At 45.1% G+C, this 24687-nt stretch overlaps 1 protein-coding gene across 1 annotated transcript in view; it reads left to right on the forward strand.

Annotated features, from left to right (window-relative positions):
* The window catches only part of KDM3A (lysine demethylase 3A), a 331646-nt gene that overhangs the window by 139251 nt on the left and 167708 nt on the right, over positions 1–24687 (forward strand). The window contains exon 17 of the mRNA XM_069632181.1: positions 4139–4299. Within this exon, the coding sequence (XP_069488282.1) occupies positions 4139–4299 (161 nt within the window). The remainder of the gene's footprint in view (positions 1–4138; positions 4300–24687) is intronic.

Consider the following 24687-nt stretch of genomic DNA (forward strand, 5'->3'; position numbering starts at 1 on the left):
AGGATAACTGTTATTCTAGGGGAGTTGAATCTTGGGGTGTAATATTAATTTCAGTTGCTTTTTAGTTCAGACCAAGGGAAGCAATAATTAACTTATTTAAGGATAACGCAGTTATACAATGCAAGTAAAACCTATATTCTTTAGTAAAGGGCTACCAGCAGCCTAAAAGGTAAGTATGACCTAGGCAGACTTATTCTGGACAGGCTAACAGCAAGTCGGGGCAAGCAAGACCTGACACTCGTACAATTATCCGAACAGGAATAATAAAGTTAAACAACAGCATTACTTTTGGGAAGAGAGGAACCCAATTCCCAGGTAAGTTTATGTACCTACTTTCTATTAGAACTGCGAGACAGTTTCTAAGGAAAGTAAGACTTTGAGAAATACTTATTTAAGAAGGCACATAGCTTATTCAAGGTAAGTAAATCCTATATATAGTTTTCAGAATGGCAAAACGGATCCAAGGCAAGTAAAATCGAAAAACCCCTGAAATTCGCCAGTTATGGTAAATTAAGCAACCATAACTCGCGCCACCACCGTGCACTGATGAGACTTACATGCAGTACATCAAAGATGACATCATAAATGCATCTGACTTCATTGCGGACCTTCCGAGCAGTGCCACATGACCATATGCTGGCGCGCGGCTTGATGACGTGTCTGAGAACCCTTCCGCACTTCACAATAAGATCCGTTCTTCGTGGACAGTTCGGAACTGTATTTTCTACTGATCTAGGAACTTTCAACTTCAAAATTTCCCTTGCACACCTACACCTTTTCGTACTCGTCCATTACCAATCTAGTACATAGTACAAACTTGGAAGACTTTTCAAAACTGCTCTTTATCTTAAAAAAGGCATCAGTTATTGCCATCCCTCCTCTTCAAGAGCCACCACCACCACCAGCTGGAGGACCTTCACAACAAACAAAGCGCAGTACTATCAAAGACCATGAAGAGGACCAAGAAGATGAGGTAGAGGAAGTGCTTACTTCTAGCACCAAGATCGAATCATGGGTGTGCCAGTTCTTTGCTCCTGTTGGGAGTGTACCAAAGGCTAAAGCTACCAAAGTGAAATGCACTGAGTGCAATTAGTTGCAGACTACCTGGACAGTACTCCTACGGGACCACCTCCATGCGCTGCCACACTAAATCCAATGACCACAATGCTCTCAGAAAGGTAGTTCTTTTCTCAGCAAGTTGTAAGCTTTCTTCCTCCACCTCATCTTCTTTAACAAATACTGTAACCACACAAACTGATGTCTGCGGGTATTTGTGCGTTATAAATAAATACATAAGGAGGGCTATGGACCATTATCGTCCATTGCAGCCCCTGAAATAGGGGATAAAGGCCATTAGCACCTCCCTGGTTCCCAAAGCGGGATCCCAGGGTGCTAAAATACCAACAAAAAAGGGTGATAACATTTCCCACTGTAGGAAGGAAAATCCTTTTCCAAGACATCCAACATGGAAATAGAAGGCGGGGCTCCGTACACAGCCCCTCTTCCCTTGCCATGGCAGCCTGCAAAACCCTATGAACATTTTACCACAAGCACTTCTTTTCCCTTTGAAACCTTTCCTACCTTTGAATAACTTTACCACATAGCCGGTCCCAGGTAGACATAGCCACTTTAACACAATTTTTCGTCCCTAGCCAGTAGCCAGATTGTCTGCGTCATGACCTTATGCCATGACCCAGACAATCTGGCAATTGCCCACGGCCCCAGGCTATACCTCAGTCACCAAAGGTATATGACTATTTTTTTGTACCTAGGTTATTACACGTGTCAAAAAATAAAACACTGGCACATTTGCAAAACCATGCTTTAATGTCCTTGCCAATGCTCCTCAAGAGTTTCCTCGATATCCACCCATGTTTTATTTTTTTATGTACATACAATAACTAGTCATATAACTTAGCCCCCACTTGACAAAATCCATTCAGTCTTTACACAAACATTGAAGGTTGGGTCTATAATCTTTCTCAAAACCTTTTTTCCACGTTCGTCAAATAGCAACAAAGTTATAAACCATCTAAAAATGTTGAGACCCCCCCTCTAATTTCGCCCCCTCTTGAGAAAATCACACCAATCTTTAGTAAACCATTTATTTCTAGATCCAAAATCGTTTTGCCAAATGTTATGCAAATTTGTCGAATGACACCACATTTTTATGCCTTTACAATATTTTGGGACCCCACCTCTAATTTTGCCCCTCTTGACAGAATCCCACAAAACTTTGCAAAACCATTCGGGATTAGTCCTAGAATAAAATTGCAAAATTACATGCAGTTTCACTGAGTGGAGCAAAAGTTATAAGCCATCCAAAAAAATGCTTTTCCCCAACCCTGCAGAAATAGGCACAGATGTCCTAGGACATCTGAAGTGTCCGCGAACACCATAAGACTGCCCCAGGACATCTGGAGTGTTTGCAGACTTTCGGGGGATGAAAAAAAACATTTTGTGGCTTCTTATGGCCATATCCAATCCTCACCCCCCCCTTCACATCCGCAGAGATTGTTGAGTAGTTTGACAAGTGAAATGCTGCTTTTTTTAATGTTTTCACTGCGCTGTCCGCATACCCCAAAAAGTCTGCGGATCCAAGCTGGCAGGCGTTTCAGGAAAACCAACACATTTCACAATTTCCTACCAGCTAATCAGCGAGCGCGTCCCGATGTCCACAGACCACACAAGTCCGCACATTTTTTGCCAATCAGAGGCCAGTCCATGGACCGAACAGGGAAGTGAGTCAGCGGACACAGATATCACTAATTTTTTTTTAATTTACATTTTGGTTGTTTTCAAAAAAATAAACTACAAGGTGGATTTGCACCAAATTAACAAGCTGCCACTCCTGCCGCAAATTTGGTGAAAATCCGTTTAGCGGTTTGGTCTGTAGGGTGAGCAAAGCTTTTTTCCCCATTATGTCTATGGGGAAAAAAGACATTTTGGGACCCCCCTATAACTTTGCCCCCTCTTGACCAAATCTCACCAAACATTTCAAAAAATTCAGTGTGCCATATACATTTTGTGCAATGTTTGGTGAGGATTCGTCCAGGGGGAGCAAAGTTATAAGCCGCCCAAAAAGTGCTCCTCCTATGGATTTAGCAACTTAACCATAAATACATGATTTTTGGAGGCAATTAAAGAAATAATGGTTTGAAAACAAAACTGGAATGTGATTTTTCCCTGTGGAGAGTGCAGCTCAATGCTTGGTTGACTGGAGGAGTCTTAAAAAAAAAAGTGATATGGCCATAAATAATTAAGTATTATTGTAACTGATTGTCTAAGTGTAATCCCTAACTTTGCACAGTGTACTTATTGAGGACCCCTTACAAGCTCACCACCTCTTGAGACTTTGCCTAGACCACTTTTCCACCTACCCTGAACTGGTTTGGCTACAGCTCCCAGAGTTGTCCGTCCCTATATTAGCTTGGCCTTCTATACGTTTGTCCACCAGGCCAGAGTATAGAGAATCGGTCCTAATGGGGACTTTGACACCCAAAAATGCAGCCTGCTGACACTATTCCATGGACCCTGCTGTTGGGCCTTCGCTTAGTTTGGGCTAGCAGTGCTACATCCATCCTATTTGGGTGCTTCAAAACCTCCCAGAAGGATGGAGAAAAGGACTATATTTCCTCCATACATCTTTCCCTTTTAGAATCACCCCATTCTAAGTGCTATAATAAAGACTGGTGGATTATGCCTTGACTGCATGCACGTCGTTGGATCAGGCATGGCAGCATGTGCCCACCCTCTTCAATTGTATGTTCGGGGTTGAGAATGGTGGAAAGAATATGCACTAGGAATACAGTATAACCTACATAACTTTTTATTTTTTATTTTGGTATTTTACTTCATATAGACATGCCATCCATGTGCACTGCACTGCTTGTAGCCACAGTGTCGTTCCTGAGGATGTTTAAACTTATAGTTGACTGCTGTGTGCTTCAGGTTGAAGTATGTGTTTTGACATACGTGTGCATATATCTACACACGATTGAGAGAGACCTCCACATTTTTCTGGAGTGAACAAACTTCACATGTTCTGTCAAAATGGTAGTTTATCGAACTGCACATGTACCCTATGGTCATCTCCGTTTAATCTATTTTCTATTGTTCCATTTTCCTTCTGAAATAGAAAAATTGCTGTTATCTACTCCAAAAACCGAAAGCAAATCATTTGCCAGTTGGAGTAAAGGTGGAACATCACTAAATACATTTAACAGTGCAATTCTGAGTCCTGTCCCCAGCAATGGTTCTGGCTTCCTCAGAAATCTTCTCAACTCAAGTGGTGCCAAGGTAAGTGTCTTATTTTTTTTTTTTTTACAGTTCTTAATATTGGGAGGTAATGGGGTAATTCCCATTACAAGCACTCGCAGTCATTACGGCTTTGGAAAACTGGCCACCAAGAGGCATTTGCTGCATGTGAAAGCTGCTAGGGTAAATAATATTTAGTTAAGTTACATTTTCATTTCTATGCTAAATCTCACTCCACTGTGAGCCCCCCAGCACTTTTTGCTGGGCTTGGGGATTATTTCTCCATGTTCCTGAGTGTGAGTGGGAACCTGTTGGGGAGAATTTTTCTGTGTTAATTCCCTTATACCTTCGAGACCCCCCAGCTCATTTGCTGGACTTTTGGACTTTTAATTTTTATCCTGGAGCGAGTGAGACCTTCTTTTTCTCACTCTTGTGTATTTTTCTTTGATTTGGACCATGTGTTTCTTTTGGTTTTGGAGTCTGACAAACTCCATAGGCATCTTCATTTTTGCATTTGAAACAGCACCTTCAGTGCAGTGTCACAGAGAAGTCCTTTGGATTTCTGCTAAGGTTAAACTACCTTCTCTTGGATAAACTACTGTTTCCAAGAGCAGTAAAGTGAAATTGACTTTACTTTTTTTTCTCTTTGTAGACCCAGCACACACCATCTTGTGTGGAGTGATGGGGAGTTACTTAGTATGTCCTTTGTCTACCTTCTCATCTAAAAATGTTTGTTACACTCACTGCAATTAATGGCTGGTGGCAGTGGTTTCATTTTCCTACCATTGTGTGTTTTTTACCGCTGCAGTATTGCACCCATGGGTGCCCATTTTGTCAAAATGGCCCTGGTCGTCTTTTTCGCCATTTCTTGTTTGCAAGGTCCTTCTTGAGATTTACTCTGCACGCCAAACCAGGTTTGGTCCCTTTGTTTTGACTTTGGCTGGATTCACGGGTGATGCCCGACTCTGGCTCCAGCGTGTCTGGCAGGGCAGGAAGCGAGGGAGGTTCCCGAAACTCCCTGTGCTTAGTCTCCCTGGTTACAGAAATGCACCCAAAGGTGATTGGCTGGCTGTCCTTGGGAGGACAGCCACCTTGCTGTCAGTCACAGCTAGGCTGCGAATGAGTGGGAGAAACTTGCATAAAAGGCAAGGTCTTTTGCAAGGAAGGCATAGTCGACCACTGGAGGAAGGAACCAAACAGGAATTTGGAAGAAAAGCTTTCTGCGCCCGCTAGAACCGTTGGTTTGCCAGGTGAAGCCCTTCTGCAGTGCTGAAGCTCCAAATTTCGAATAGACTATAGAAGCCCGGAACGGAAGACTTCTTCCCTTCAGTTGGTGGGACCAACTGACCCCAAGACTAACTTGACTAGAACTCCTCTCCTTGCTGGCTGTACTACTTTGCTGCTGCGGGAACCGGGGGACAGGAACATCAGAATCGAGTGCATTGCTTTTTAACGGGACCCAAGCTCCAGGAAGATCCTCCGGACTCCTACCCAAGCCTGAGCCACCTCAACAGTGCTCGACCCCAGAAGCAAGGGGAGCCCACAAGGTGTCTAAGAACCACAGTGGTGCTATTTGCAAGTAGCCGAAACCACAAAGGGGCTGCTGATCTGGAGTAAGTCATTGCTGCCGCTGACCTTCACATTATAGGCAGGAGCCCCCAGACATCCTCACTCTTGTCCCCACGACTGAGGCCCAGGAACTACAGGATCTGCAGGAACAGAAGCCAGCTGGATCCCTTTCTTCAGACTGTGAAAGTAGGGGTACCTGCCTATTGTGTGTGGCTTGCTTGCTCTCACTGGAGACTTGCACTTGCTGCCCTTTGCAGAGTTGCTTGCATCTTTGCCTTTCACAAGCCTTCCAGCTTGTGGCCCAGCAGTGATTCTTTTTACAACAAAACTCCTGAACGTTGTGCTTGACTTTTGTGCTATCTTCAAGAAGTGCCTCAGCTCTCCTAGACTTTGCTCAATTGACACTGGCTGTCCTGGCTCCATGAAGACCCTTCTTACCCTCTGACTTTGTGTTTATCTATTCCTCTGTTAGGGAGAATTCTCAGAAATGTGCAAATTCCTCTCTACCTTAGAGACCCCCAGCACCTTTGCTGGATTTTAAGGAGTGGATTTTGTACCTGGAGGGAGACCGACCCTTTTTCCCACACTCATATTTTTTCTATGATAAGAACACTGTTTCTTTGGTTGCAGAGTCTGACAAGCTCCATAGCCCTCATCGTTTTACATTGTGATACACAGCACCTTCAGTGCAGTGGCACAGGGAAGTCTTTCAGATTTCCCAAAGGTTTAAAAACCTTTCTCTTGGATAACTACTGTTTCCAAGAGCAGTGAAGTGAAATTAACTTTACTTACCTTTTGTAACTTTCTAGTCCCAGCACACACTATCTTACAATAGGGTGTTGGAGGGGTTACTTAGTATCCCCTTTGTCTAGTTGTAATATTTTTATGTTAGACAAGGTTTGTGTGATGGAGATTGAGGCGGATCGTGGAGGTGCTGCGAAGGCTGATGAGAATAGCGCGGTGCTACAGCTGGCGATGCAACGCGTATCGAATTAATGTCTTTCCTTGTTTGAAGGCGCGATGGATCCGGAATCAGGTGAGGAATAGAAGTAACGTTCTACACCTACACCTACACCTACAGGTGACTTTAGTAACAAGGGTTGCTGGGGACATTAATATCTTGCTGTTGGCATTCAGAATATTTTTCAAGAAGAGTAAAAGGCAAAGGTTATCAGAACACAAAAGACTACAATTATTCTTACAGTGCAAATATTTTAAGTCCACCAGAAGAGTCAATTCAATAGGCTAGGGCAAAGTCAATGGGCTAAAGTCTTGGATAGGATACAACAGTTCTGGTAAGTAAATGAAAGTCTCTGCACAACTTCTTAGAAGTAGTTTGTAAAAAGAATCATCATATGTGGGGTTACAAGCTGATTAGGCCTGGGAGTTGCAAATGTTTTAAGCACTTTCACTGTGCGAGGTAAGTTCTGTCTTGTTTTATAGTACCTTACAATGAACCAAAAGATGCAGCTGTTGACTTCTGTTCCTGCAGACCTCGCTGTTCCAGGGCCTCCGTCTTGGGGACAAGAGGGAGGACGTCGGGGGACTCCTGCACTGGGACAGGCAAAAGCTTGCAATTGGCACACTTAAATTTCAGTGGCTGTTTCGCGTTTCAGCTACCTCACTGGTAACCATGCTGGTCCTGGCTGTCAAGGTGGACTGGCCTTGCTTCTGAGGTCCCACACTCTGCTGAGGGGGTGTCTGGAGGGGGGGGTCAGGCTCGGTCGGTCAGGCATCGTGGGAGTCCGGAGCATCTTCCAAACGCGTTAGGCCGGCTTAAATGTAACACACACAAACTGGTGTCCCTCTTCCTGGTGCTAAGGTTTCCTGCAGCAACTCTGAGGAAATCCAACCAGCTCCGAGATGAGTGTCCGGGTGGCTTACTTTGGAGTTGATTGGTCCCACAACCAAGTCGTCCTTGCAGGGGCTTCTCTGTCGATGCAAACTTGGCGATTCGGACCTGCAGCAGAGCTTCACCAGGCAAACCAACGGTCCAGGAGTTGCAGCAGTCGTCCTTTTCAAGTTCTTCTTCGGTTCCTTCGTCCAGTGGTCAACTCTGCCTTCCAAGCCTAGAGACTCGCCTTTTATTCAGTTCTCTCCCATTCATTCCAGCCTAGCTGCCAGTCACCCAGCTGGGTGGCTGTTCTTGCCGGACAGTCAGCCAGCCAATCATCAGAGTGCATTTGGGTCTCCTAGCAGACTAAGCACTTGGAGTTTTGGGCATCTCCCACACTGTCATGATGCCTACCCCCGGGCATCCGGACCAGGCCCATCAGTCCCGGGAGCAGGCATCCAGATGATTAGAAAAAGCCCAGCAGCCCCGGCTAGGGACCATCTGGGTACAGTCCTGGCGCCGTAGGCACCAGGCTCATAGAAGGGGCAGGCCTGGCGCCACAGGCGCCAGGCTCATATGCTTACACTTACCTCATGCAGACCATGCTGCTAAGAATCCAAGCCAACAAAGCCTGAAGGGAACTAATTTACTTCAGGGACTATTTTCTTACTCGGGTGTGGTCTTTGGGGAACTTCTTACCTGGGACTACTTTTGAAGGCTATTTAAACCACGCCCGATGAGCAGCACACGCTTCACGTTATTCTGCATCTTGAAGCGTAACGCTCACCATGCCTGCAAGTCAGCATCCAGCCTTCTGCCACGCCTGCCTCGAGTCAGGAGCTCCTAGAAAAAAGGGGAAGAAGGAGGAAAGATTAGAACAAGAACGTTACTTCTATTCCTCACCTGATTCCGGATCCATCGCGCCTTCAAACCAGGAAAGACATTAATTCGATACGCGTTGCATCGCCAGCTGTAGCACCGCGCTATTCTCACCAGCCTTCGCAGCACCTCCACGATCCGCCGCAATCTCCATCACATCTTCGCCGAACTCTGTCACCTAAGGGGGACAAAAGAACAGCAAGTTGAGCCGAGAGAATAAACAAAGGCAATCTCTGTTACCACCATAGACTTACCTGATTTTACCGCCGGAGGCATTATTCATCAAGACGTCATAATTTCTCACGCCGCATCTGTAAAAGGAGGGAAAGCAACAGATTAAACAGTTACCTGAACGCTACCAGCTGCCACGAGGCAATATTCTCTTGGGTCAAGCTGCAAGATAAAAGGAATCAGACGAGTGAATATCAAACTTTTTGAACTCTTACGAACTATATACTTACGGTTCCTCGCCAGGAACCTGAGTCAATATTGGTCTGGAACTCTCCCAACTCCTTCGGACCAGTGAAGTAACTGGCTACCGACGTGCCCCTGCATTCCACGCAGGACGGAGAGCTCATCTTTTATAAACATAAGGTGAGACTATGAAAGGAGATATCGGAGGTGATTAGTGGGAAGAACAGTGGGGTGTTATCACTCCAATCCACGGGTGGCTAATTCCCTTTCTCCACTTTCAGGAAAATACTTCTACGGATCAAGCAGACGAAATTAGGCGGGCCATTCCAATCTGTCATCTCTGCACTACGTGTCACGTTGGTGGAGACCGCAGCTGTCCAGTTCCGATCAACGCCCCACTGGTAGCCAGGTGAGCGTAACGCACACTTCCTACCCTAGACACTCTGGAGCCAGAGGCGGGTTTCACTCCAGAAGCCCAGCAAAGGCGTATGAATAAAGATACCAAACCTGGTTTGGCACGCAGAGAAAAACTCTTAAGGACCTTTCCACAAAGAAATGGTGAAAAAAGAAGACTGGGACCTGTTTTAACAAAGGAGGCTTCTGCGCCATCTTGAAAAACCTGGCTCCCGCGATTTGACGTTACCGGAGCTGCGAACAGTTTGCGGTCGGGAAAAATCATGGTAGTTTGTTGTAAAACCACTGCCACCAGCCATTTCGAGAGGAAAGGGTAGCATTTGAATGCTACATGAGTAACTAGACACAGAGGATACTAAGTAACCCCTCCAGCACTCTATTGTAAGGTAGGGTGTGCAGGATCTAAGAATTTACAAGACTAGTAAAGTCAATTTCACTTTTACTTACTCTGGGAAATAGTAGTTTATCCCAGAGAAGGTAGTTAAACCTTGGGAAAGCCTGAAAGGCTTCCCTGTGTAACTGCACTGAGGGTGCTGTGTGACACAAATGAAAAAGATGATGCCCATGGAGTTGGTTACTCCATAACCAAAGGAAACGCACACCGAAAACACATTGAATTGAAAAGACCAAAGTCCCAAAGTTTAGCAAAAGAGCTGGAGAGCTCTAAGGTGGGAGGAATTGGCACATTTATGAGAATTCTCTCTAACATGTTACCCTTTCCTCGATAAATGGCTGGTGGCAGTGGTTTACTTTTAACTACCGTGGTGTGCTTTTACCGCAGGCTGCGTTTGCAGCTGCAGTAAAGCACCGAAGGGTGCCATTTTTGTCAAAATAGCCCCAGTAGTCTTTTTTTCGCCATTTCTTTGTGGAAAGGTCCTTCTTGAGATTTACTCTGCGTGCCAAACCAGGTTGGGTCCCTTTGTTCATTTTTGTCTTTGGCGGGATTCACGGGTGAAGCCCGCATCTGGCTCCAGTATGTCTGGCGGGGGCAGGAAATGAGGGAGGTGCCCAAAACTCCCTGTGCTCAATCCCCTTGGTTAAAGGAATGCACCCAAAGGTGATTGGCCGGCTCGCTGTTCGGAAAGGACAGCCACCCTGCTGTTTGGCTGCTAGCCTGGAATGAAGGGGAGAAACCTGCATAAAAGTGGAGGCTTTTTGGCTTGGAAGGCAGAGTTGACGACTGGACGAAGGAATCCGAAGAACTACTTGGAAGAGACGCCTGCTCCAACTCCTGGACCGTTGGTTTGCCCGGTGAAGCCCTGCTGCTGTGCCGAAGCTCTGAATTCGCCTCGACTTGAAAAGCCCTGCAAGGACGATTTCTCCCCTTGAGTTGGTGGGACCAATCAACTCCAAAGTAAGCCTGTTTGGACATCCTTTCGAAGCTGGTTGCATATCAGCTGCTGCTGCTGCTGCTGCTGCTGCTGGAACCGAAGAGCCAGGGAGAGGGACACCAGATTGTGTGTTGCTTTTAAGTTGGCCAAAAGCTCCAGGAAGATCCTCTGGACTCCCAGGAAGCAGGACTGACCGAGCCTGAGCCATATCAAGAGTGTTGGACCCCAGATGCAAGGGATATCTCCACAGCCAAGAGTCCGCGGTGGTGCTATTTGCTGAGACAGGAGGAGCTGAAACCGCGAAGTGCCACTCAATAGAAGTTGGTCCTTTTCTATCGCCGACCTTGCAATTGAGTTGCAGGAGTCCCCAGAAGTCCTCCCTCTGGTCCCCACGACTGAGGCATAGGAACAGGATCTGCAGAGCCACACAGGAACAGAAGCCAGCTGGAACGAGTTCTTCTAACCAAAGGTACTGTACAGTCTAAGAACTTACCTCTTGTTGTGGTAGCCTTATTTGATCTCAGTTGAGGCTTGTCTGGGTTGCTTCTGTAGAATTGCTAACAGCTTCTTTACCTCACAAGCCTAATCAGCTTGTGGCCTTACTTTGATTTCTTCTTTTCTACAAAGACTTCTAAAACATTGTGCAAGACTTTTACCTACCTGTAAGAAGTGCTTCAGCTCACCTAGACTTCTGTCCAATTGACTTTGGCCTGGCCTGGTTCCCCGAATGACTCTTCTTCCTTCTGACTTGGTGTTTGGCCCTTTATTTTCAGGAAAGGGTTAACGCATTGGGGGGTTACCAAAAGTACTTACCTGCTTCAGAATATTAGTTTTCTCTTGTGTTCTAGCAGCCTTTTTCTTTTACATACTCCTAAGTATTGCTCTAAATGTGATATATTAATGTCCACAGTGTCCTTGTTTAAGTCACCTGAGGGTGTAGGAAGTCTGTGTGCCATCCCAAATGGGTATTTGCTGATTTAGAGAAACTAAGAGTATATCTTTTGGAGTGTATTTGTGTGTTATTATTATGTTGCCCCTTCTGAAGGCTTACTCAAACAGACTGTTCAATAAATTAATAATTATTTAATCAAGAAACCTTGTGTATAAGAGTGTATTTGAATACTTGTCACTGTGAATCTCTGTGGAACTCCCCTGCTGCTCACATTGACCCCTCTTGCCGGGCTGCTCATCACACTACCACCCTGTGTAGTACAGACTTATAACATAGGTTGGGTTCCTATATCAGGAGGTCAGGGTTGTTGTAGTGCACCCCAAGGGTACTGCATACAATCTTGCCTAAGACCCTCAAAAAGTCATACATAAGTTACATGTATAGCTGGGAAAGGGTTAACCTATATTTCATTGGGGGATTGTGACGTGCTAACCTGCTTGGAGAAACTTGTTAACCTTTGTTTCCATCTCTAACCGATTGCTTTTTCCACAACCTGAGTATTGCATTAAGTGTTAAAGTGATATATCAATGTCCACAGTGTCCTAGCAAATGAAGTCACCTCAGGGTGTAGGAAGTGTGTGTGCGACATCCAAAAAAGGTATCTACTTATTTCATTACTTTTTTTTTTTCTAAATGTATTTTATTGCTGCATGTTCCCCTTTCTAAAGGAGGCTTATTTTAAAACTGAAAATTAATAAATGATTATTTTAATAAGAAACCTTGAGTATAAATGTTTGAAATGTCACTGTGACTCTGTTGCACCTCTACAGCTCACATTGACCCCTCTTGAGATATCCCTGGCTGCTCAGTCACTCCACCAACTTGTGTAGAACAGGCCTATACCAAAGGTTGCGTTACCTATTGTAGAGAGAACAAGACTGGTGTAGTCTCCCACAGGGCTACTACATACAATGTTGCTTAACACTGGTGGCAGACGGTGAGGATATTTGTGTAGAGTTTTTACATTGAGTATTTTGCTTTGCTTGTGTTCAACTAAACCCCCACAAGGCTAAGCTCCATCAGAAAGTAAAAAGCAGTTGTAACATGCCAAATATGGATAATCCTCATTCAGGAAGCCTTGATAATTTTTAAAGTAGATCAGCTGAACGAAATGGGTAAAGTCAGGAATCTTTCTGTAAAAGGAAAGGAAAATGAGTGGATTACAAGGTTGTTGAATCCCCAAAGTTTGGGTAGTAGCCCTGTAACAACTACTAACACAAGAAATGTGGAAAATGATGAGGATGACAGTTTAGAGTCTAACTCCAATCTGGAATGGGAGTCAGGGGAGGTAGATGAGTCTCAGGTTAGAAACCTCTTTGCCGCAGCCTGTCCTTTTGCCTCAAACCATGTCCACTGGGACCCCATAAGGTCCAACATTGAGCCCAGAATTTGTTTCTCTTGAGATTAAGAGAATTGAGCTGGAAGCCAAAAGATTAGATGCTCAAAGAGAAACCAGACATCAGAATCAGGGAAATGGAAATGCAGCATGCACTGGGTATGAAGATTGTCTGTTGAATCTGCTTCCCTACCAGGGTCCTCTAGGTCTTCCAGCCCCAAGAGGCCTCACCTGACCAAAGAAGCAGTAAGTATGTATGATGTGACAGTTGATATTTTGGATTGGTTGTATGCTGTTGAGTAGAATGCTGTTAGGCAGAGTTTGCATGCAGTACCCTCTGGGACCACTACACACACAAATATGACTACAGGTGTAAGCAAACCAAGTCTGTACCACACGGTTTTTGGTAGCGAGCTGAGCAGTCGGGCTTATCTCAAGAGGGAATGTGAGCTTGTAAGGGTGTTACACAAAGGTCTACAATGACAGGTTTTCAGATAGACTCTTGGACTCAAGGTTTCTTGCTAAAAAAAAAAAAACACTTCTTAAGTTATTACACAATCATTTGTAAAGCATTCACTCAATAGGGCAACCAACATCACACACAAATTATATTATAATACTGAATTCTAAGCAGTTGAACTCCCTTGAAGTAGGAGCAAAATTGCATTGAAGTAGGAGCAAAAAGGCATAAGTTAAGAAAACTAATATTACAAGTACTCTAAACCAGTGCAAATAGTTTGTTCACCAGAGGAGTTGATTCAATGCAATAGGTAGGCCAAAGTCAATGGACTAAAGTCTTGTAAAGGTAAAAACGGTTCTGGTATTTAAAACGGAAAAGTCTTTGCCACAGTTCTTAGAAGTAGTTCACGGTAGAAAAGTTTGTATGTCGGGTCACAAGCTGACTAGGCCTGCAAGTTGCCAAAGTTGTATGTACTTTCTCAGTGAGAGGTAAGTTCTCTCCATCGGGTTTTCGCAGTACCTTATATTGAAGAAAAAGATGCAGCTGAAGACTTCTGTTCCTGCAGATCTCGCTGTTCCTGAGCCTGTCGTGGGGACAAGAGAGAGGATGTCGGGGGACCCCTGCACAGGGACTAGTCACAAAGCTGGCAAATTGGCAATTCTTTGATTCAGGTTGCTGTTCCTTCAAGCACACAAGCTGGTGTCCTTCCCCCTGTTTAATCCTAACCAGCTCTGAGAATGGTATCCAGGTGGCTTGCGAGTTGATTGGTCCCACCAACTCAAAGGAAGAAGATGTCCTTGAAGGGGCTTCTGTCAAGATGAACTTGGCGATTCGGACCTGCAGCAGGGCTCCACCGGGCAAACCAACGGTCCAGTAGTTGCACCAGCTCGTCTTCGGTTCTTTCGTTCCAGTGGTCGACTCTTCCTTCCAAGCCAAGAGACTCGCCTTTTATCCAGTTTCCTTCCATGCATTCCAGCCTATCTGCCACTCACCCAGCAGGGTGGCTGTCCTTGCCGGAGAGTCAGCCATCCAATCACGCCAGAGTTCATTCGGGTCTCCTAGAAGACTAAGAACAGGGAGTTTCGGGCACCGCCCTCACTTCCTGCCCACCCCAGACACTCGGGTACCAGAGACGCTCTTCAGTCCTGAAGCCCTCCAAAAGCGTAGGAATAAAGGGACCAAGCCTGGTTTGGCATGCAGAGACAACCTCTAGAAGGACCTTTCCAAAAAGAAATGGCAAAAAGACCGGTACCCATTCAAACAAAGGGGCTTAAGGCGCCATCTTGAATAACGTGGCTAACGCGATTTTTAGCTACCGGTGTTCGTGTTCGGGAAAAATCATGATAGTTGTAAAACCACTACCACCAGCCATATTGATAGGAAAGGGTGGCATTTGACTGCTACATGAGGTTCTAGACACAGGGGATACTAGGTTACCCCTCCAGCACTCTATAGGAAGATAGTGTGTGCTGGGCCTAGGAATTTAAAAAGACTAGTAACGTCAATTTAACCTTACATTCTCTGGGAAACAGTAGTTTATCACAGATGAGGTATTTAAACCTTGGGACAGCCTAGAAAGGCTTCCATGTGTCACTGCACTGAGGATGCTGTGTAACACACATGAAAAGATGATGCCTATGGAGTTGTCTAAAACTCCATAATCAAAGAACACAAGAGTAAAACGGACATCAAAATACATGCAAGTGTGGGGGGAAAAAGGCTCTCACACTTTCCAGGTTAAAAAAAATAGTCGTCAAAAAATCCAGCAAAGTTGCTCAGGGCTCTCTAAGGTGAAGGGAATTAGCACATTTATGAGAATTCTCCCCAACATACTGGGCTTCAGGGTCTCAGAGGGAATGCTTCAATTCCCTCGCTTTTGTCTAGTCTCCCTCAGTTGCAAGTGATGCCACAAGCAAATTGAGAGGGCCTAAGAAACACATGAAAATGTAAAGCTGGCCTTAATAGCCAGATTTGGGAAGACTCCATCCTAGTACCTTGAGACTTTTAGGACCCTCAGAAAGACTGATGGCACCCCTTAAGCTACCTGGGTGTGTGAATGTTTGAAAAACTTAGATTGTTGGGTTATGGGTTACAAAGTGAACACCTTTGTAGGAATGTGAAATCTGTTTTTATTAGAATCTAGGTTTGATGCCTGCTCTCCTGAGCTCAGACAGCACTTGGCTGACTCAAATGAGATTGATCCCAAAAGGTTATCAAAGGCTACTGACTTGTGTGTTGCCAACAGGGCCACTCACAAGGATTCTGGGGCCACTCACAAGACTGGTGAGGGGGAAGAAGCTCAAGAAAGATGTTCACTAACATAAGAAGGGTAAACCCCATGGGAAACCTGGTCAGTTTAAAACCTCTGGTTTAAAACCAGTGAGGTCAGCAGAAACCCCAATTCCAGATAACATTGTGGTAAATGTTATGCATGTGTGTTAGGCAGAAATGTGCCAATACTTTGTTTTTTTTAACCTGGAGAGAGTGAGGCCCTTTTTCCCACTCTCGTATTTTGATGTGATTTTTGTACTGTTTCTTTTTGGTTGTTGAGTCTGACAAACTCCATAGGCATCATCTTTTTACATTGTGGCACACTGCACCTTTAGTGCAGTGACACAGGTAAGTATATTTTATTTCCCCAAGGTTTAAATGCCTTCTCTGGCATAAACTACTGTTTCCCAGAGCAGTGAAGTGAAATTGACTTTATTTACATTTGTAACTTTCTAGACCCAGCACACATTCTCTTACAATAGGGTGCTGCAGGGGTAACCTAGTATCTCCTTTTTGTCTAACTTCTCATGTAACATTTTTGTTACCCTTTCCTAACTGAATGGCTGGTGGCAGTGATTTTGTTTTTTCTACCATGGTGTGCCTTTACCGCAGGCTGCGTTCGCAACTGCATTAAAGCACCCAAGGGTGCCATTTTTGTCAAAATGGCCCTGGTCTTATTTTTTTGCCATTTCTTTGTGGAATGGTCCTTCTTGAGATTTACTCTGCGTGCCAAACCAGGTTTGGTCCCTTTGTTCGTTTTGTCTTTGGCAGGATTCACTGGTGAAGCCCTCATCTGGCTCCAGTATGTCTGGCGGGGGCAGGAAATAAGGGAGGTGCCCAAAACTCACTGTGCTCAATCACCTTGGTTAAAGGAATGCACCCAAAGGTGATTGGCCGGCTCGCTGTTCGGCAAGGACAGCCACCCTGCTGTTTGACTGGCTGCTAAGCTGGAACGAATGGGAGAAACCTGCATAAAAGGCGAGGCTTAGTGGCTTGGAAGGCAGAGCCGACCACTGGACAAAGGAATCCGAAGAACTACTTGGAAGAGACGCCTGCTGCAACTCCTGGACCGTTGGTTTGCCCAGTGAAGCCCTGCTGCTGTGCTCAGGATTGTTTAGCGTAGATGGTCTAGTGAGCATAGGTTTGGATACTGCTTGAAGGCAGGAGGGTAGGAATGCGCAGGGTGGTATACTGTCAGATGAAGATAGTCTCAGGGACATCGATTAGGAGTCCTGGGCGTTGCGTCAAGGTCTTTAGTGGCTGTGGTAGGCAGGAGCATGGAGCTGAGCAAGATCGGAAGGTACGATATAATTGGGAGGAACATGAACATCTCTTGGCAAGGCACCGTATGTGTTATGCTAGGGTCAGTTGAGTGACTTGGAAACTACACAGTTGTTACAGTTTAGCATACTAGAATGTTGAAGGCTGCAAATTGAGAGTTGGAGATGGTCTAGGATTACAGTGGGCCAATTGTTAGAACAGGCTAATATAGCAGTCTGCCGAACTCGCACCAATGTACATACATAGGTGAATTAGCTCAATTGCGATGGCACTCAATAGTTATCGATGGCAAATTGGGCTATACTACAAAGGCATGAAGCAGTTAATAATTGAAATTTGCAGGGTATCTCATTACTTATGACCATACGATGCAGTATATAGGAGTACATATGTGTACAAAATATACAGTAAATAGGCAAGAAGTGGGTCACTGGAATATTCTAGACAATTGCAGAGTGGCGGAGACAGTGTATGCAGTATTAAGTAAGACACTTTGTGGGGGCAGGAGGCAGTGAAAAGCTGTGCTGTGAAGGATTTGGCACTGGCAGCTAAACATAACAAGTAAACTGTGCATGAATTGAAAAAAGTCATGAGGCACAGTAATGCCTTTTTATAGAGCACGGGCGGCTAGAAGCTAGGTGGGTCAAAGACTTTCAACTATTGGCTGAAGACCCCATTGGAGTATCAGCCAGTGTTTCTTTAGTGTCCCTGGTTCTGTGGGAACAGCAGAATGTGAATGTGTACAACTCCATTCCAGATAACAAAAGAATATTACAAGGACAGTGTACTTGTTAATGGACAGGAGAGCCCCTGCCATTAGAGACACTGGGGCAAGTATTACGTTGGTTGATAAAAAGCTTTTTCAAACCTGAGGATGTTGCTAAGGCACCCAAAGTTCCCACTAAACTTGCAGAGGCCCACTCCAGATGGTTCCAATGCTGCCAGCTCTCATCCAGTGCAATAATATGACTGTTATAATACCTGTCAGTATATGAAATTAGATGCCTGGGAGAGTCATAGGGGAATGACTTTAAGACCCTTGAAGTTGTATCGAGCACACCAAGGCCTCCCAGTAAAAGGAAGCAGGAGCAAACTAGATTGGCAACTTTGGATTACTCTCAGGTACAGAGTTACCTATAACCCCCTGTCCACAGGAAGGACACCCTTCTGATGCCAGGCCAAAAAGGGGACGAAGGAGAAACCCACATTCTCCGGAAGAAAGAAAGGTATAATACCTAAACCAGTTCTAAGGACATAGACCTCCCCGAGAGGACAGTCCAAGGTCACCCCAGTGATCCCTTCCCCAGCTGAGGCTGAGGGGGAGCACCAACTGGGAAGTGGTGAAACAGCTACTAATGAAACAGAGCTAGATGAAGCCCTTCCCTATGTTGGCGATCTGGATCTTAGACTATCCTCAGCTGCAGTCTTTACTTGCAGAAGGTGGACCCTCTAGGGCAGACTTCAGCAGAGATCAAAGAGTGTCCTACTCTTGATGGTCTGTGCCAACAGGCAGCTTCCCAGCTGGAAGGGCAAGAGCCATGGAAGCATAGGCTGTACTGGGAGGATGGCCTCCTCTACAGTGAGCCTATTGAGTCTACCCCCAGGGGCTTACTGAAGATGTGTAATGCCCCAGGTGCTGAGACCCCAATTCCTACAGGTGGCTCATGAGATCCCTCTGGCTGATCACTTGAGCTTCAAGAAGACCGAAGAGAGGCTATCTCTGTATTTCTATTGGCCCAAGATGGGGTCTGATGTAGATGGATTCTGTAGGAGCTGTCACACTTGTCATACTTCTGGCAAGAGTGGAGCCAAGAACGTGGCACCCTTGGTGCCCCTCACAGTTGTGGGAGTTTTGAGAGGGTAGGGATTGACATTGTTGGTCCCCTTGACCCTCCCACTTCTTCAGGCAATAGATTTATATTTGTTGTGGTAGACCATGCTACCAGTTCCTGAAGCCATACCTATGAGGACTGTTAGTGCTCACGCAGTGGCTAAGGCCCTACTTGGTATTTTTACTGAGTAGGTTTTTCTAAGGTGGTTATCTCTGACAGGGGATCCAACTTTTATGTCCCACTACATGCAGGCAATGTGGAAAAAACTAAAGTGTCTTATAAGTTCTAAACAGCCTACCATCCTCAAACCAATGGGTTGGTGGAGAGGTTTAACAGAACTATGAAGAGCATGATAGGTGCTTTAGAAGAACCCCTTAGAAGAAAGTGGAATCTTATACTACCATGCCTTCTATTTGCTTATAGAAAAGTCCCTCAACAAGGGATTGGATTCAGTTCCTTTGAGCTGCTCTATGGTCATCCCGTTAGAGATCCATTGGCCCTTGTTAGGCAGAGTCTATATGCAGTACCCTTTGGGACCACTACACACAACTATGACTACAGGTGTAAGCAAAACCAACCTTTGGTAGAAGTCTGTACTACACAGCTGAGCAGCCAGGCTTCTCTCGAGGGAATGTGAGCTGCGGGATGTTACACAGAGGTCTACAATCACAGGTGTTCAAATAAACTCTTACAGTCAAGGTTTCTTGGTTAAACACTTATTAATTTATTGAACAGTCAGTTATAAAGCATTCACTAGAAGGGGGCAGTTAAATATCACAGAAAAATACACTTCAGTACTATACTTGTTACGTTTCTGAAGCATTCAAACATCTTTGAAAGAGGAGCAAAAAGGAATTCAGAACATAAAATAATTACAATTATTCTTAGACAGTGCAGATACTTTGAGTTCACCAGAAGAGTCCATTCAATCGGATAGGCAAAGTCAATGGGCTAAAGTCTTGGATAGGTAAAAACTGTTCTGCAAGTAAATGGTAAAGTCTCTGTAGAAGTTCTCAGAAGTAGTTTGTAAGAAAAAGAATGATGTTGGGCCACTAGCTGATTAGGCCTTCTAGTTGCGAGTTTCAAGCACTTTCACCGCGAGAGGTAAGTAATCTGTCTCGTTTCACAGTACCTTATGAATGAAGAAAAGGATGCAGCTGAAGACTTCTGTTCCTGGCAGTGCCTGAGCGTCAGTCGTGGGGACAAGAGGGAGGACGTCGGGATTCCTGCACTGGGACTGGTCAAAAAGCTGGCACTGGCAAGTCTTCAATTACTGTAGCAGTAGTAAAGCACACAAACTGGTGTCCCTCTTCCTGGTTATTCAGTTTCCTGCAGCACTCTGAGGAAAATACAACCAGCTCAGAGAATGGTATCCAGGTGGCTTAGTGTAGTGTTGATTGGTCCCACCAACTCAAAGGGAGAAGTTGTCCTTGCAGGGCTTCTCTGTTGAGATTAACTTAGCGATTCGGACCTGCAGCAAGGCTTCACCGGGCAAACCGACAGTCCAGGAGTTGCAGCAGCCGTCCTCTTCAAGCTTGTCTTGTCTTTGGTTCGTTCGTTACAGTGATAGACTCTGCCTTCCAAGCCAAGAGACTTGCCTTTTATCCACTTTCCTCCCATTCATGCCAGCCTAGCTGCCACTCACCCTTGCCGGACAGTCAGCCAATGTTATGTTTTCAAGTCCTTCTGTAGAAGCTGCTAGGCCCCACAGTCCCTTGTAGCTGTTCAGGGCCCCACCTACTTTTACACAGTGAGGATCAGCCCAGCTAGAGGGGGAAAGGGGAAATGTGACAAAACAAACGACACTGGAGCTCTTTTGCTTGCTCCCTGCATAGGGGATGAAAGGTTTTTTTGTTTTGTTTTTTTAACCTTTTATTATTTTATTCAAACAAAAATAATACAAATCAAACACGCAGTGTATGCATGAACAATACAAACGTTCCTTAAGTTTATTTGGTCACTGCTTCGCCCCTCCCTCCCCCTTACGAGCCTATTTGTTCCAAGCCTTCTATATCTACCTCAAGTGGTGGGGTCTCACACCCCATGGACCCTGTCAGGTCTTGTACTGTTCCAAACAATTCCGATATTAATCTCCATGCCATCAAGCTTCCCGCCTCCTCTTCACCCCCTATAGTGCTTGCCTCTTGCCATACCATGGTTTCTGCCTCCACCTACTTTTGCAAATCCTTCATCCACCCGTGCCTTATGACATGTCTTCCATCCCATGGAAATCCTTCCTTTTGCGAGCACATATGCTAGGTCTTTCAATTTGTTAACATGCTTAAGTTTCTGCGGTCTGGGGAACCCCCCCCCCCCCAGCAAGCAAGCCCATGCTGTGTTCACAATCATCTCGACCACCTTTTCCGCTAGTTACCTCTAGTTCTGGGGGGCTACCTCCCCCCAGAAGCGCACAATTACTGGGCATGTCCAGAACATGTGCACCATGCCAGCCTTTTCTTCATCACATTTGGGACACACTTGTCTCCCAGCATCCTTGAATCTAGATATCCTTTCTGGTGTCATGTATGCTCTATGCGTAATATATAGCTGTATCTGTTTCAGTCTTGCATTTCTTGACACCTTCTTGTGGTATCCCAAAGCACATTCCCACATCCCATCCTCTAGCGGGGCGCCCACCTCCGCCTCCCAGTTGTGTTAACTCCTTTCCGACCTTGGACATCATCATCATCTCATACAGTCTGGAAATCTCATGCCCCCTTCTGTCATATCATATATCATGTCTATACTAGCATCTCGTTTCAGGCCATGTTCTCCTGATTCTCTGTATCATCCTGTGATATGTAATATACTGGCCCGTGTGTAACCCCATCTCTTCCCGAGTACTTCAAACTCTGTAATGGTCCCCTCCTGCCAAATATCCCCCATTGTCACCACTCCGACCACCTCCCAGTGGTTCCAGGGGTTGAAAGGTTAATATTCTAAACATGCATTAAAATGTTCAATCAAAATAAACTTTAAATCAACAATGTGTACCTGTGCTTCCTCCGCCAATAGCCTGGAGGGAAAGTTTCAAAGAAAATTCAATCTTCTTTTCTTTCAGTCTGTCAGAAATACTTGTGAAGCTTTTTGTATTAAATCATTGCTGATCCAAGAGGAAATAACTCTGCACTTTTAACAAAATTCAAATGATGTTCAAATACTCGGTCTTCTAGTGTTACCTTCACTGTTCTCTGTTTACTCAGAACAAAGCCTCATTCAATGACTTTCCTTTTTTGCTTCACTTCCTATTTCCCGTTTGCTCTTACTGAATCGTGAAATGGTTTTCCTGAAGTCTTTCCACAGTCTTCTATGTACCTTCCTAAACACCTAAAGAAATTCCTAAAAATGTACATTGAACTTCATTTCCCGGCATGATTGTTCAGCGTTGCACATGCACGTGGATTACTGCCGAGAAAATACGCTGCTGCCACTTTAAATTTGCTTTTCCTGTCTACGCTCAGTGTTTGCCTTCTGTGTTTTCACAAGCATAGGTGAGTGTTCAACTTATTCCTTTACTGAAGACAATGCTTCATATTAGTCCTCTGACTCACAGCTGCCGCTGCTTGCAGTCGGATGTACAACTGCTTGGCACGGCCTTCGCTCTGTATCTTCCTTGCGCTTCACCTTAACAGCAGTGAACGCGACGGAAGACCATATTATACGCTCTGCTTGCGTTCCGATTCTCCCTCGCGCTCATTAAGGCAATGAACGAAACGGGAGAGCGTAATGATTTGAAAACTAAAAAAAACCATAAAACTTATGAACATTTACCAAGCGTTTAACTACGCACTGCTAATGTTTACAAAATACTCTGCTTCAGTTCTTCTGATGTTTGCGATCCTCATACAAGCCCAAGACTGTTCGTGCGCAAACGTGAGAAATTACAAATCCTTTACTGCTGCAACTCCATTCTATCTCTCTGTAGATATATTTTACTAATTAGGAAAGCTGATGGACTTAAATCTTAGTTGTCTTAACGCTGAGCAGCACCCTAACTTTAGAACTATTACAATTTAAACAATATTTTTTCCAGAGTTTGTAAAGCAAAACAAATTGAAGCACTCCCACCAGATGAGTTTTTTGAAGTTCTCTCCAACTCTTCCTGCTTCTTTGAACTTGAATTTTTACCAGGAGTTATAGGCCTTAAGAGAACTACAAAAACGGTACTGCTCGTACTAAAGTGAATTTATGAAAGGCAGTTGAAAAAGGGCAGCAGAGACCGTCAGCCCTCAACATTCTGAAATGGAACCTAGCTGCTCAGAAACATCACTTTAGCCTGGGCTGAAGCCTCCATTTTGCGCACTGTGCTCAGAAGATCTCTGAAGAAAGATTAAGGAAACTAAACAAACCTTTTCCTTTGTTCCAAAAATCTTTACCCATCAACTTTGAAGTACACCCAGCACCCCCAACTGTATCCACTAGATTCCCAATGTTCCCGACAGCCAATCATGCCAAAGTGTATTTGGGTCTCCAAGGAGACTAAGCACAGCGTTTTCGGGCATCTCCCTCACTTACTGCCCACTCAAGACTCGTGCGCCAGAGGCGGTCTTCAGTCCTGAAGCCTGCCAAAGGCGAAGGAACAAAGGGACCAAACCTGGTTTGGCACGCAGACCAACTCTAGAAGGACCTTTCCAAAAGGAAATGGCGAAAAAAGACCGGGTACTGTTAAGGGGGCTCAGACGCCATCTTGAAAAACATGGCTCCCGCGATTTAACGCTGCCGGTGTTCGCAGTCGGGAAAAATCATGGTAGTTTGTTGTGAAACCACTGCCACCAGTCATTTCGAGAGGATAGGGCAGCATTTGACTGCTACATGAGTATCTAGACACAGGGGATACTAGGTTACCCCTCCAGGACTCGATTGTAAGATAGGGTGTGCTGGGTCTAGGCATTTAAAGACTAGTAAAGTCAATTTCACTTTACTTTCTCTGGGAAACAGTAGTTTATCCCAGGGAGGGTATTTAAACCTTCGGAAAGCCTGAAAGGCTTTGCTGTGCCACTGCACGTAGGGTGCTGTGTGACACAAATGAAAAGATGAGGCCTATGAAGTTGTCTAAAACTCCATAACCAAAGAAAACAAGAGTAGAACACATTTCAAAACACATGAGTGGGGGGAAAAGGGTCACACTCCCTCTAGGTAAATACATCAAGTCCTCAAAATCCAGCAAAGTTACTGGGCCCTCAAAGATGAAGGGAATTAGCAAATTTTTAAGATTTTTCCCTAACGGCCCTAATCAAGGAGGGGTTGGAGAGTGCTTCTTCCCACAAGCCAGGGAGAGTCACTGACTGTGTTAGGTCTCCGAAGGAGAATGACACCATGACGGAAGCTTCAGGTAACTTGAAAGCAAGTCAGGCTCTGGTGAAGCATTGGCATGACCAGAAGGCCAACAATGTTGAGTTTACTCAAGACCAGCTAGTTCTTGTTCTGGTACCTACAAGGCAGAGGGCCGTACAAGACAAATGGATTGGACCCTTCAAGGTTGTGGGAAAGCTTGGAGAGTAGGCAATCCTAAGGAGACCCCCAGGGTCTTTCACACCAGCCGCCTAAAGGCCCATGTCTTTAGATCAGAACTGGGAGCTTTGCTTCTAGCTTCTACTCAGGAGGAGAGTGAACATCTGCCTGACCTCCTCAGGGGACAACCTTTAGATGGAAAGATAGGAGTCAATCTCTCTTCTGATCTGACAGTGGAACAGCAGGGGGAGTGCAACATTCTGTTAAATCAGTTTGTCCCTCTGTTTTCACTATTACCAGGCTTGGCCCCTTAGGGCCAGCATGAGATTCTCACTGTTGACTGTTGCTCTGTTAAAAGCAGAGGTTACAGGATGTCAGACCATGTAAGAGCCCTCATAAAGGAAGA

The sequence above is a fragment of the Ambystoma mexicanum genome, chromosome 6q (assembly GCF_040938575.1).
Source record: "Ambystoma mexicanum isolate Mex_15411 chromosome 6q, UKY_AmexF1_1, whole genome shotgun sequence".
Classification (NCBI taxonomy): domain Eukaryota; kingdom Metazoa; phylum Chordata; class Amphibia; order Caudata; family Ambystomatidae; genus Ambystoma; species Ambystoma mexicanum.